The sequence below is a fragment of the Patella vulgata genome, chromosome 5, assembly GCF_932274485.2.
Source record: "Patella vulgata chromosome 5, xgPatVulg1.2, whole genome shotgun sequence".
Taxonomy (NCBI): domain Eukaryota; kingdom Metazoa; phylum Mollusca; class Gastropoda; family Patellidae; genus Patella; species Patella vulgata.
The window spans coordinates 31,814,345-31,830,663 of NC_065883.2; the positions used below are offsets into that span (position 1 = coordinate 31,814,345).

The window sequence follows — 16,319 nt, forward strand, 5'->3', positions numbered from 1 at the left end:
ACATATTGTTCCCCCCTTCCGATTCTAAGGGAGGGACTCCCCCCATCCCCCCCCCCCCCTAAATCGACGCTCATGAATACATACATGTACACGAAAATATAGATACCCACTATTACAATGTATACACACTTAGTATTTACGCTTTATTATAACCACATACATATTAAAATATATAAATCCTTATACAATATGTGCACTCTGTGTATTTATAAACTTTATTATAACCACATACACACTTTAGGCCTATTATACCTGCATACGCATTTAGTGTAAAAATATATATAAAGATACATATTAGTAAAATATACACCCTTTTTTTTTACACTTCATTTGTACAAGGCAACCTTGTCTTTGCATTAGTGGCATAGTGCTAAAAATGAATTGCAAAGAACCAAGGATGAGTAGTGTTAACCGAAATAACAGTGTGTTAATACTAAAAGATTGCAAACTTTTTTCAAGGTAGCTTACAGGGGTCTTAGGTAAGATAAGATAAAGAGCTGACACTTCTCGCTATAATAGTTAAAAAATAGATAATAAAGGTAGAATATGCTGAAAATTTCAGTCAAATTGCTTCACCCTGAACCGAGATATTAGTCAATTTTACGCCAGCATTGATTGTCATTACTAACGTTGGTATGATCGTAAACAAAATCTTGATTATCCATTTTTACATTAAATTATCCATCAAAAAAATATATTCAAATCGACTAAATATTGCAGGCTAATGATGGCATTGAGAACTGATATATAATATTGCAGGCTAATGATGGCATTGAGAACTGATATATAATTTGATTAATGTCTAAGAATGACCTGCAATAGACAGATTCAGCTCTTGCATAATGCATGTTTAAGGGAACATTTATGACCACTCAATAATGTACTCATGTGGTAATTCAGTTTTTAGTCCCATCCGAATGGCTAGACACACTCTCCACGTCAGCCATGTCAGCCCTGACAATCCTTAAGGTTCTGATGGCAGGAATCCTTTAAGTAACCATATTCACACCAGAGTCAATTTTGTTCTTTCACCTTATAATGAACAATTATATGTAGCTACATTTGCACCTAATTCATTGATTCAGTAATAAGAAAACCATACATGGGCTACAATTTCCCTTTAAGATTTAATATGGTAATACTAATCTTGAATTTGAAAACCACAGCAAGGGTACTATATGCTTAATCAGGTAAATGATACCTCTTCTTTTCATGGACCTTTTGACATTTTTATATTACAATTGACACCTTGTTAATTGTAATTTATATAGTCAATTATAATTGTATGGTGTAATAAGCTTAGGTATGTGTCGGGTGAACAGATGAATAAATTAATTACTTTATTTTAATTAAATACATGTAGGTACATTATTCTAGTATTTAAGATGGCATTGTTGCTGTACATAATAAGAGAGGTGTGACTTCATGTAGGACCTGATATATTAAAATTATTATCATGGGAGGTCTACCCCATACTGACCTCAACAAATCCAGCTTAATATGACTATTAATCCAGTTCCTTTCTTTTTTTACCTAAATGAAATTTTCATTCCGCTAAATGAAATATCAGTAGTAGCTTTGCATTATAATATCTCAATCTCATCACAGTATAAGTAGTGATAGATTTCATACCTGGAGAAGGAAGTGTTTAACACCTGATACCACTCTTCATTTATCACTAACAAGCTTATATACTTGACTAGGACTGCATATTTAGATAGTGACTTAAGACATATACTTTTTTCTCTCTCACTTATCAAACCTGTTGAAAGTTCCTTACCAGTACAAACTTGACATACATACTTATAGATGAAATGGTGGGTGGTAGGTAATAGTGAAGACGGTTAATTCATTAATCCTTTCTGGATTAAAAGCAGATTATCATAATGTGTATTATTTAAACATATACCTTCTAGATAACTATTTATGTTGATTTGTTATGTTACGGCTCATGTGAAGGAACATTGAGTGTAGATTATAAGTAATAAGTTGTATATATATCTACTAACGAAAGAGTTATTAAATGTGTGAAATGTTTACATAAGTAGATCAAGATTGTGTATATATTATTACTTATACTTTGTTGATCATTTACATATCATGACTTCATACATAAACTTGGATTAATCAAAATGGAATTATACAGAATTATCAAAAAGGTTAGATTTTAATTTTTGATTGTAGATATCAAACTAATGAACAGTGTTTATTGATGACAAAATTTTGATTTTGAAGTCTGGAGAAGTATGTTCCTTCAAATATTTTGGACTTTTCTTATAGTATATTTTAATTTAGGAATGATGGAACATTCATGCATGTATCACCTTCAGTGTTTGACTGTTCGATAGCTTAAGGCAAAATTTGTCCCTGTGTGAGGTTATCAACCATTTTCTTTTTTAATGTTTTCTACATTTTCTTGTATATGTGGCCGCAAGCAAGGGAGTGCGGTACAATTGCAGATGACTATGTATAATCCATAGAGTGCTTCATAGAGAAACTGCTCGTTTGGATTGAACGGCTTTTCACTCGCTTTTTGTTCATTGACCATTTGTAACCATTGCTGAGAAGTAATAGCCTTCGGGCAGCATGAACTGATGAATGAGATTTTACAGGCTTATACAATATACTGAAGTAGAAAATGGAGAGGGAGGGTCAGTCGTCTTTACCTTAAAGTAATTATTGATGCTTCTTAAAACCTGATTCAATGCGTAGCTGCTTTACTGTCTGCCATTATGGAATATGTCATAGAGGTTGTCTTTATCGAAGCTTCACATTATCTTAAACTTCTTTCTTAATGCAAAAATGGTGTGTTGCTCAAATCAAATCCTTGTTCATCCATGATGTAATTTAATAAATATGCGATAATGTAACACATTTGTCAAATTGTTTGCATAAAAGATGGAATAAAAAAAAAATCATTGCATTTTTACACCTCACATTTTAAAAATGTCATCACCCATGACCTGTCAATTAGGCTTTTATTTCCTTGTAGAAAATTTACATGTAGTTATAAAATAGTTGATGAAATATGTTTTTGAATGGCATGGCTCAACTGAATGATCATAAAGATGAACTATATCAAAAACCAGCATATCTCAACAATTGTTTATTGAGTTGAAAAAAATTTAAATGTGTTTGAAGAGACCAATGTTTTAAAACTAAGGAGTAAGGGAAAGGAAAATTTTATGCTCAAATTCAGGTTGTCCAAAATATTTAAAGTGAAAATATAATATGAAAGACTCATATATGATGGAATTTAAACATACATTATGCAAGAGCTAAATCTGTCTATTGCAGGTCTTTCTTTAGGCCTGAAATGTTATCTAAATTATTAATAAGACATTAATTAACCTATCCAGACCATAATCAACTCTAGATGGCATCGCTAGCCTGCGATCTTTAGTGGATTGTGAGCCGATTTACTGCATAACTTTCCTTCATGATTTAACGATTAAATGGATAATCAAGACTATGCTGTTTACCGTACTGACTTTAGTAATGATGATCAAGGCTAGACGGAAATTCAATCGCTTTGTTCTCGGTTCATAGTGGATCAATTTGAATGAAATTTTCAGGAAATTGCCTTTACATTATCTAGTTTTTAACTATTATAGTGAGAACTGCCAATTCGTTATCGAATCTCCCATAATGTATCTTTAATTAAGTTTTGATATGACATGTCTGGATTATAGTCTAGTTTAATCGATGTACTAGAATCAACAATGTTAAACTATGACAATGGTATCTGTATGACACCAACCAACATTAAACTATCATATATCAGATTTACAATTAATTCTCAGTGCACTTAACTGTCAATAAAACTCGCTCAAAAATACCTTTAAAACATATGAACTGTGGTTCATAGAGGTCAAACCAGTCAATTTCATTAAAACAAGAACTTTAATTGCTAGTTTTATTCTGTAAAAGAGCAGATAAAATGTTATTTTATGAGTGGGACAACCAGGTGTATGTATGTAGAATGGGTACTTAAATACAGTATGAATGTGTAAAATAAGTTATTGTCAGTGTGAGATCTAAACTCTAATACGGTAGTATATACAACTATATGCACTGAAATGTTACTGGTCTAAAGTTGGTATGGAAATAAATAATATTCTTTGCTTATTTTATGTACATCCAAGATAGATATATTGGGATATGCTTAACCACCCAGTAGTTTACAAATATTGGTAAAGTTCCACAAATATAGGTAAAGTTCTATATATATATATAGGTAAAGTTCTTTGAATAATGGTAAAATTCTATAAATATAGGTAAAGTTCTACAAATATAGGTAAAGCTCGACAAATAAAGATAAAGCTCTATAGGTAGTTTGAAATCATTTACATAATTTTTAATGATGCAGTTAGGAAGCATTAAAAGAAAAATCTCAAATTTAGTGAAAGTCAAGCAGTTGATAATTGAATGAATGATTGAATGAATTATTGGATAGTGTTTTAGGGGGAAAGGGAATGAGTAGAACAATATTATAGTTTACATAGTTTACATACAAGTTTGACACATGATCTTAAACTCCACATTCATTGCTAGCAGATCTAGAAGATCACTTAACTGGGCTGTGTATATTTGTTTAAATTAAAACCAATTTTTAATGTTTAGCTGCTCTTTTCTTTTGAATTTCAAGGTTACATGACCTTATGACTCAGACTTTTTGAGAATAACTGTAAAGTCATTTATTTTCTAAATCCGAAATTTCTGCTTTCAATCTTGATAATAGCTTGGCAAAGGCTTACGGTTTTCATTATTTTTAACAGGTTTTTATTCTGTCAGATTTCAGAATTTGTTTAAGTAATGTCCTTCTAAGAAATCTTCTAAAGATATGAATTTATTGTTATTTGTATATAGATATTAACATGCCAGAATAAAATTTAAATACATAGTCTTTACGTGATCAAAAATACTTTTATTGAAAAATATTTTGTTGCAAAAATTGTTGAAATTAATAAATTCTAACCATAGTTATATCCTTTGTTTACTATTGATTTCACACAACCGTGTTCATATATCTTAGACAAATAAAGTAATAATAATTGTGCTATTTTTTCATATAGGCCACTAATGCCAGCCATTCATCATGATGGTCTTTTTATGCTTATGTGTGTGATTACAAAATGACACAGGCTCTACCTTTAAATTATTTTCACATTTGATATATATATGTTAACGATCTGGCTTGTACCTTTTAACTTCAATATTGGCAGTAAAGAGGCAAAGACAAGTTCTTGCTTATAAATATTCATGAATTGATAATATCATTACAACTAGTTATGATATAAAACGTCCTATACACAATTGAAAGGTCATTGAATATAAATATCATAAAGTTTTACAATATATTTATTACACGTATGAATATAAAATCTCGCAGGTGCAGTGAGAATTTGAACTGCATTGGTAATAACTAGAAGCAATTAGCTTAATTAGAATTAATTAAGAGCTTATTGGTCAGTGCACAACACAGTTCTAACCATAGGTTGACATTCACAATTTGAATTATTTACAACACAATTCATTCTTTCTGTAAGGATTCGTCTTTTTGAAATCTATGAAGCAACAGAGCATTTTCAAAATCCAATCACAGAGTTATGATTTAGAACAATGCAAAAAGTTCAACTGTTGGTAACCTTTGTCATTTTTCTATTTACAATAGTACACATGTATATTACACTTTCTCCATATGGTTTATTATCCTGTTAGGGAGATATATTGAAATCATCTCTGTCTACCCAATTTTGTATCCAGAAAATATCCCAAAGTTCATTTTAAGTCTCTATACTTTGATAGTGTACCAATTTTTAACTGAACTCATTTTGTACCATTTGGTTAATGATTACCAATAACACCAAGATTGTAAAGAATAGATTTAGATTCCACTGCCTTGGCAGATTCTACATATTTATCAGTTAGCCTTTATCAAAACACTCCCAAAAACACTTTTTTGATGAGACAATTTCTTACTGATTTAAATGTAAATTGTGGACAAGCATGATTGAAATCAAACTGATATGGATTGTGTATCCTAGTATACATTCCTTTTCTCTAATTTAATCACTTATCACAACCAATGAAGGTGTGCTTTTAACTTTAGGGGAAGTGATTTTGATGTACAGATAAAAAAAGGTTAACATTGTTCAATTTTTTGAACAAGTCAATTTACATGATCAGTTGGTATAGATTGTGACCAAGTATTCGACCCCCTTTCAGAGGTAATATTGTTTGGGTTTTTTAATATTTCGGTTATAATATAGCAAATAATGTATTGTTCAATATCATATAATATTTACACATGAAACACCTCTTTATTCATATAGTTAATACTCATACAATTTTAATACACAAGAATGCATAATCCACCAATTATTCAATACACATACTATGTAATACACAAGTAGTCTATAATACCCATGATATATAATAAACAACTTGTACCCAATCAGTTTATTATACACCAATAATGCAATACACATACAATATACAATAACAACTTATACACAATCAGTACATAATACACCTATCAATTAATATACAATCCACAAGAAAACATAATACACAAATTATTCAATACATGTAATATATGATACACAAGCAAATATATTTTACACTTAGGATTTTATTTATTACACAATCATACAAAACCAATTATTCAATACACAAATGAATCCTAACACATCCAGTATGTAAGTCTACAAACAGTTATAATGCAACAAATCTTTGATACATGAATATGTTATAAAATGTATCAACAATTTATTATACATAATGATAACATCACGATTAATAATATATAACAATTATAATAAAAGATCATTAATCATGATCATAATGAACAAACATACACAATAAACCAGTTATATGATACAGTAGTAAAGAAACACAACAATGGTTTTAGTAAATGGTGTTTATTGATGATGATCCCCCATTAGGGGATAGTGTACTTTAATCATTGGGAAGTTTGTGCTAAAAAAGGTTTCAATAATTCAGGATAGATGAGGAATTTCTCTCGTTCATTAAGTCAACGAAATTCACTTTTACAATTACTGATGAAAGCTTAGTTCTGTCTTGGCAACTCAGGAATGTCACCGTATTCTTTCATGTTGATCTCACTTGTCAAATGTTGCTGTTTTTTCTCTGGTGGTAGTTCGAGAGATAACATCAGTAGATTGGACAGACATTAATGCATGTACAAACCAGGGACCAGAAAAATTAGTTGTCCGTTCTTATTAACGTGAGGTATTACTCATCCCTAAATGTGTATCTGGTGTTTTGGATTTTTTTTAACTCAGTTCCACTGAATTTTGATGAAGAAGAGTAGTTGCCCTTGTCACCTGACAACCAGTGTCCAAACATTGATAATTAAGTTTTCGTCTTCTGATCAGAATTCAAACCCATTCCAGTAGCGTTTTAAATTCTATTAGGCCATGCTGGATGTTGTTTAATTATTGTAAAGGGGGCAAATGTCAAAAAATTAGCAGGCAATCTGAGTTTAATAGCAGACGACTTTAACTGTAGTTAACTCCATACCCACAGGTGGTTAAAACAAGCTTGCGTTTAATTGTATTCTGTTGATTAAGTTTTTGGCAGGGAACAGATAAAGTTGGTTGGAGATCCATAACCTCTCCACATCTAGCTTATTATTATAGTTTAGAGAAATTAGTCTATATTTTTTTCTCGTGTAATACCTTAGATTATATGCCATGGTGTTCCACTATAAATTCTGCTTTACAATATAAGAATTCTGTTTTATAATAGGCCTACAAATACAGGCAGATGGACAGTTAAACAAAATTCAACAACACTTCATATATATTTATATGTTTGCATTTTAATTTTTTGTGTATTTTGATACAAAGAGGAAATTTGTTGTATTGTGTGCTGACTAGAGTAAGAGGTTTGTTAACCATTTGTAAGTGTTTGTTCAAGTAAAGGATTAGTTTTTCAAATTTATATGAAGTGTTGACAATGTGAGTAGGGAAGGTGTATCGGTTTGAATGAACAACCAGTCAGAATTTGTTATTAATTGGCAACTTTATTGTGTAGGGTTGTAGTTGGGGATAACTTAAGATGTTTGTTTCAGAATAATAGCAGGATATAAAAAGTGTTTTATTAATAGATAGGTGGTTGCCCACCTTGATTCTGAAGACTGCACTCTCATAAATTGCATTCTTGATGAAAAGACATGAAAGTAGGTGACGTAATTGCAAAATATCATAGGAAGCCTTATGATTGCTTGATTATGTGATGGACCTCAGTATCAAATGATTTTAATCAAAAATTGCATAAGTATATTCTAAAAGAGTTGATATGTTTTCTAAACCAATAATATGTGAAGAAATCTTGTTTTTTATGTATTTATAAGTCTGTTACATTGTATCTCTACTGATAAATCACTTGTGCCCCATAATATGTTTGGTGCAAAATTATTTAAATTCTGCAGGAATTTATTAGAACATGTACAGTAATGCCTTTAGTTAAAAAAATAACACCCAAAAAACAAGTCATTGTCATTCAAACTGTAATTTTTCTGGATAGAAATTTGATGGAACATGCAATCATATTTCCTTTACTGACAGTAAAACTGAATTGTTACTATCACTGTCTCTTCTTGTATAACTAGGATTAACATATGAAATCTGACTGATGCATCCTGATAAATCCATCATTAATTTTGCTCAGGTTCTTTTTATTTTTAAAAATTATTATTTCAGTTAATAACAAATCGACCTAATCAACAGGAGAGAATCTATGCAGAAGTAAAAAACGAGAGTAATATGGGTCCTCATGGCCGTCCACCACTCCCGACTTCAGCCTCACATCATTATCACAGTACTGTTGTTGCTAGAAGTGGTTCTCCTATTGTTATCTCCTCAGGAATACCAACACCAGCAGGCAGTTTCTTATCAAGGTAAGACACTTTTTATTTCTATATATTTAATCACACTGGACAGCTGTTGGTGAAAGGTGGGATGTCATTGTTACTCATCTTGGAAGTTCAATCATGCATACCCAAGACTAAGTGATGTCGATGGTCATCTTTCTAAAACATCCATGCATACTTAAGACAGAATGACATTATCGATAGTTGTGCATACCCAAAGCAGAATGACATCATCAATAATTGTCTGTTTTGAACATCCATGCATACACAAGGCAAATAATCATCTTCCTAGTACATCCGTACATATTCAGCCGTGAATGATGCAGGATTTTTGGTTAGTGTCACCAAGGACATTTCGAAAATCAGGGTGTCACTGATCATTAATGGCACTATCTTGATCTGGAACCGAATATAATGTTCAATTTCATCAACGACAACCTCACTGTATACTGCACCTAACAAAAAACTCAAATTTACATGTTTCATAGAATAGTAAGTGTATTTTTAGTAATGTTATTTAAGTAGGGGGGGGGGGGGGCGGAACCCCTAGGGCCTCTTACCTGGATCCACCATTGATATTCAGTATATTCATGTAACATTTATATTGAAAACATTTTGGCATAACTGATCATTTGAAGTTAGGTAAACCAGAATCGACAAGTTATAACACATAATAAAATACTGTGTTAGATATACTGTATTATACATTTTTACTGGTAATGCTGGTGTAGAGAATCACTTTGCTTATAAAATATGTCTTAATGTAGTCATTCACACAATGCAGCCCATTCTGTCCTCTATTTGCTGTTGTAACTCATTAATCTACGATTAGATACCCCATGTTTCCGCTGATTGAAGACATTTTGTAAATAATGGTATCTTTAAACAAGTTTGCATGTCTTCTATTGAACTGTTTGCGTTCTTTTACAGCACCGCACTTTTGATGTAATAAGCTATAGAACTAGCGCCGTGTAAGCTGTGGTAAAATACGCAATATCTCGTCAGCTAATTTTATCGTTTGACAAAAACCATATGACCAAAACACAGGAGCACTGACAGGGCTTTTCCTCACTCCACAACATGATCGGAGTTTCTAATCCGATTTAGATGAGGCATTGACCACCCATAAAATATCTTCTAACAAATTTCACATAATTAATGAGTTTTACCAATGACTCATAAATTTGGTGGGTGAAAGTGTCTAAGAAGCACACAACGTGTTGAATGCGGAAACAAACACTTAGTGTTCCTCTTCATGGCTTCTCCAACAGTTTTTCTAAATATTTGCTCTATCTGCCTAATGCTGTTTTGACTGTTATTAGCAAGGAAATAATGCATTGATTCTATTACTTGTTTAAACAGCCAGTTTTCAGCTCGTCTTAAGTGGAAAAAAATTAGCCAGAGCTTCAGACCATATAAAGTAGTTGTCATATGTTTATACTTGACTAAATAATAGTAAATTTAATTCAAACATGTACCGTTAGATAGTGATGACCATATTGGTACCTGTTACAAGACATAAAATACCTTGGTATTGACCCTTTTGGTACCTGTGGCAAGACCTTGGTATTAACAGAGATGTAGATATATGCACCTCTGCACAGTCAAAATGCTCTGAGAATTACTGTGTGATGTACTGTAAATCTCGGAGTTACCTAGTGTGTGACACTGATGTTGGGATGTTATCTAATTAACACTATTGGATCATTTCAAGACTAACATATGTCTTTAGAAGTGGGAGGAAACTGCAGGTGTTGGCAGGTTGGAACCAACTCATGACTTGTATAGATAACAAGGCACGCTTTTGATCATTTTAATTTTGAAGCCCACCTTGTAATGAATCGTGACCTGATAAGTTCCCAGTGCATACAGCTATTGTATTTAAAGGATATTCAACCCCAATCCATCCATATATTGCAAGAACGATATTAAATTTATGAAATAGGTTGATTTGTGGTGTATTATAATTTAAGCAAAACCAACAACATGGGATTTGGGAATTCAGAATTTCAACGTTAGTATTTTTTTTTAACAAAAATTTTGAATTGAATTTAAGTCCTAACTTTTAAGTGAAAGCATGGACTCCATAAATCCATGGTGAAAGGCACATTTCAAACAGACATATGCAAGATAGAGATGATGAAGTAGCTATGGTCCAAAAATCTGAACTCCTTTAAGAAATGTGCTTAATAGCATGAATGAGGTCACAGACATGTCTTAGGTTAAAGGTATTGTGTGACATAACATTTTAAAACATTTCATCTATCAAATTTCATCCTTTGATGAAAAAGACCCATGACAAACAAAAGTCTAATCTTCCTAATTAGAAATAATATTTTGAATTTACCAATTTGCTAGAAAATGGATGAAATGCAAAAAACATAAGCGTGAAAATGGAAGAAGATTTATTAGGTTGTTTGAAGAATAAAATGAAAATCAATATTCATAAATTGAAGTTAATGATGTGTAAAAATTCAATATTGATATCAAGTAATTTCTGTCATTGAGAAGAATTTGTTGAATAGCCTCGGAAAAAAGTCAGTTTACTACTGTCAGATGTTAGGATGTTTTCCGGAATCATCTCAATAAGAAATCAACTAAAGTAGAAAATTTTGTTCATTTTAGCCACTGATCGCAATTTTGGACTAAGCTCAACAAGGAAACTGTATCTCTTTTTTTTTTAGTGATGATTCTTTCAAACTTGTTCTCATGTGAAAACCATAATTAGGCAAATGGAAAAGTTTTGAAAATGATTCTTTATAATTGAAGTGTTTTAAAGTTTAAGAATAAAGTTGATGATTATGTGTAACATGCTACATTGATATTCTTAATATAAAAGTTCTTAAATGTTGCTTTTGTCTGTTTTTTTTTTTTAATCTATGACTTTGTTTCTAAGTTTTCTTTGAAGCTCTGTTGAAATCTTGATGAATTAGAAGATTGCATGAGAAACTAACAGTTTGGTTTTGTTTACCCGAGAGTCATTTGTTCATTGATAAAATGCTAATATTTTCTGTGCCATTTGTCCATTAATGTTTAAGTTGGCGATTTGCTCATTAAATCATTATACAATATCTCATTAGATTTAGCAACATTAAGTGATCGCTTGTAAAGTATAACAGTAATTATACACCCTTTTTTTCTGCCTGCTTATTGACGAAGCTATTACCATGCTTATAAATCAATAACACCCTTTTGAAGATGTCCCCTTTCAACAGAAATTGAAACATGGCACAAGCAATATTAGATCAGTCATCTTCCATAAATTTTCACAATAAAATGATATTTTATATGCTAAACAAATAGTTATTGTGGTTTTTCAAATTTGAAAATTGTGAAATACTTTAGTGATGATATAATAAAACATTTATCTTATGAATAGTCGTTACAGGAGCTCATTACTAATGTGACGATCAACATCATACAATAATTTTGAATAATTATTAGGCTAGAGGCAGGGATTTATGAAGTGATGATTTAATTACAATGGTTTTAATTACTCTACCTGATTATGATAGAGTTTTAATTATCGATAAATTAAGTTTTGAAAAGATCAAAGAGATATGATTGTCATAACCAAACACCAAGATCTTTGTAAAGATACTAATGTTATTTTAAATACTTTTTAATAAATACTGATGATAATCACATAATTTCGGACATAAAAGTGACAAAGTTAATGCTATTATAATCTCACATAAAAGCTTCGGTCATTAAATTTTGCTATAACTCATAAATCAGGGTAAACAGTTAAAAATTATCATCGCAAGAGTAATCCAAAGCACACATTTCCAAATAAATGAAGAGAAACCTAACAAGTCAGTGGCGAAGTGTGTCCATTTGTGGGGAGTAATTTTGAAATAGGAGATTGAGAAACTTTTTCCAAATGTGAGGAAGAAACTTTCTAATGGAGAGGAATATTTTTTATAAGAGGAGAGAGAAAGCAGAAAGTCTTTCTAAATGAGTGGGAAATAGCTAAGTAGAAAATCTTCAAGTATGAAAGGAGAAACCTTTCCAATTCAGAGGTATAGAAACTTTTTGAAGTAATTACTTAAAACATTTCTAAACAAGTGGAAGAAAGTTATCCTAAGGTGATAAGTAAGACCCATCTTAATGTTTGCTAGAAATGTTTCCAGTTGATAAGCTTTAGAATCCAATAGCAAACCTTTCTAAACAAAGGGTGGAAACCTCTTGAAAGTTTTCCAGGGAAGGCTTTTCTGAAGAGTGCTGCTTGCACAACAGACTTGTTACAAATGGAAGATCATAACGAACTTGAAGGTGTTCCATGTAAAATAGATTGTCTAATTAAAAACTAATTGTATTATCTCAATCAAACTTGATACAAGCTAACCCACCTGTCAATACAGCCAGATGGCTTTATTAGTTTAACAGCTTATAAAAAGTGACAAAACACTGTAGTTTCCCTACACCAGATATTTTAGGTAAACTCATATTTAATACAATAGAAATATATCTTTCTTTAACCAGCTGTTTGGTAAACAACCAAAATCACATCTCACAGAAAGTATGTGTCATAGAGGTTATGATTAATACATGACCTTCTACTCTTCGTACAAATCATTGAAAAAATAGGAGATTTATCCGGAGGAAAAAAATGTCTAAAAATATTGCTTATTTGACCTGTCAAAAATTGAATGTTTTAGAAAAAATACTTGAGTCTTGCACAAATACAAATTGGTTATCTACATTATTAAATCTGGACACTTGATATGAACAAGTCAACATTGGTTATAGATCTGCCTATTCATGTTCTGTACATACTGCTTTAAGTGTTTAACACATAGCCTCAATAAACATTCATCTTATTTTGTCAATTGATCGTAATTTGCCTGCATGTTATGTTTTCCATGGTATAGTGTAGATAATGTTCTAGAAGCAGATTATTGGACAAGAAAAATCAGCAACTTTATTCAACATATTCAATTTCTTCTTTCAGCAGGAACAAGAGTTCATAAAAGGATATCTTATACTTGTCAGAATTAAGTGGCAGTATAGCATATTCCGTTATTGACTGAAAGACATGATTGATAATTTAAAGGGGCATTGCTGAATTTGGTGACATTGAGATATTTTATGTTTGTTTCAGTGTCTTGAATGAAAATAATAATAATGTTGTATTAACTTGGTTTAAAGATACCTCTTTCGAATGTTGCCGGCAAAAGAATTAATTAGTGTACACTATTCTGCCAACCCTGTTTGAAAATAAATATTGCCAGAATAATCTGGACTATAGAGTTAGCTTAGATACCTTCTTTAACCAGACACTGGACCTGACATAGATCAACAAAGGTGTATGCAAAAATGGACTTTGAACTGAAAAAGAATGAAAAACTTAAATATACTGTATTTTACTTAGAAAGCACATTCTATATATTGAGATTATCATATTCTCACATAGTATTTTGTAGGGATCTCTACTTAGTGGTCTTTTCAGAAGCCCCCCAAAAAAACGTTAATTTTGAATTGATGAATATTTTTTTTACTCAAATGACTGGGTTGTCTATATTTATTCAGGCATATTTAGTAAAAAAAATTATGGATGTTAAATTTTAGAATGTGGGGTTTGGGTGGTTTAACGCATGCGCATGAAATCTCAAGATCTGTCATTATGTCAAGTGGTGTGATTTTGATTCCCTGCTTGTACGTGACAATGAGTAGGGCCACCTGTCCAACCTCGTGGGTTTTCTCTGGGTCCTTCGGTTCCCCCCACTGCTAAAGACCCCTACTCGCAAACAAATTATTGATATAACATTGAACCATTTGTTAGTCCCAAAATGACCTATTATGTGTGGAGTGGACGGGTGGATGTTAAACTCTCTCTCTCTCTCTCATCAATTTTAGAACACCTGAGATTGCAAGAAGGGGTCTTGTCTGCGTCGGCACATCTTTGCGGCATCAGATATCAATTTAAGATCAGGCCCTATGACAAGCAACTGAGCGAGGGGATCCGGTGGGGTTCTGTCCCTCCAGACTTTAGAATTTTTGAAAGATAAATGTATATCTGGGGTAGCTGAGATTTAACACAACGTATGACACACCAAATACATATACTATGTTTTAGTTTTACTGATGTCATAATAATCAGATGTACACGATTTTGACAGGAAATTTTAAGCAAGCAAACAAATGGAAAAACAAAAACGGTGACCATCAGACGAAAAAATATAAAATTAATTTTTTTTCATGACGTAAACTATTCAGCCTACCTAGAGTGATCAACACTGGCATGCTCACCTTTATTGTACCGTTCTACATGCCAAGATTAGACCCCAATTACCTGACTTGACCGGATACCCTGACATTGACAAGAGCTTCAAAATGAACGAGAACGGACCAGGGCTCCAACTGACAGATTCCAACTAATCCTATCCACCCCACTTGGTACCCACATACTCCCATTTTCTTCTACTTCTAAGTAACAGTGTATTTTGTTCCTTAATTTATACCAACAATTTTTTTGAAAACATTACTTGGCAAACCTCCGGGCCCCTCTAGGCTTCGGGCCCCTGGACAAGTGTCCCAACTGTCCTCCCCTCTCACAGGCCCTGTTTGATACTTTTATTGATACCCTCAAAAAGGAGAAGCCTAACATGTTTTCTAATAATCAGTATTATTTATTTAATTGAATACATATATATGTTATGGTAACTAGATTGTTCTACCATTAAATGTAAAGAATATATAAAATGTACATGTAGATATTGAAGGGAGATAAATGTGGTTGACTTCTCTTAACTACTTTCTTATAACCAGTAAGTCTATACACTTCATTTATAGGAAGCTCAATTTTATAGCGTTTGAAAGGCATGTTGGATATCAGTCCTAATTGAACACGTCTCAATATAGATTTATGATTATTTACATATCGGTTGGTATATGTCAGCTAGCTGTAAATTAGTTCAAGTACAGTTAATGTAATAGTTCTTAATCTTTAATTTCTCATGTAGATTATTTTATCTAAATATATATTTATCTTAGGACTGTGATCGTCTTTTGTTGGCCAACAACTAGCAGTCTCATACTGGTGTTTCAGGATTGTTAATAACCTGGGAACAGAAGTCAGTCAGTTAGATGGAACAATGTTCTTGAGCCCAATTCAATTATGGCAGACCCTGTTTGAACCAATATACATGAATTACATATAAATTAAATTTCTCCTGTTTCAACATGTAAACTAGCTTATTTGTCTCCAAATAACATAAATAGGTTTGTTGAAGTAAATGAATTGCCATTTACCATTTTAACGTTTTGAGTGTATGTACAATTTCATCCAATGTGTGCATATTGTCTTTATTTTTTTGTCTTAGCAAAGGAATGGCTTACAAGAAGGAACATGTTAACATTAATGATATTATCCACATCACCATACTACTCATTTCTCTCTGGTGAATACCAAAATATT

At 31.8% G+C, this 16,319-nt stretch overlaps 1 protein-coding gene across 1 annotated transcript in view; it reads left to right on the top strand.

The window, feature by feature from the left end:
- LOC126822271 (kinesin-like protein KIF26B) overlaps positions 1-16,319 on the top strand; it is a 127,448-nt gene that overhangs the window by 45,473 nt on the left and 65,656 nt on the right. Inside the window, exon 6 of the mRNA XM_050551049.2 lies at positions 8,730-8,926. Within this exon, the coding sequence (XP_050407006.2) occupies positions 8,730-8,926 (197 nt within the window). The remainder of the gene's footprint in view (positions 1-8,729; positions 8,927-16,319) is intronic.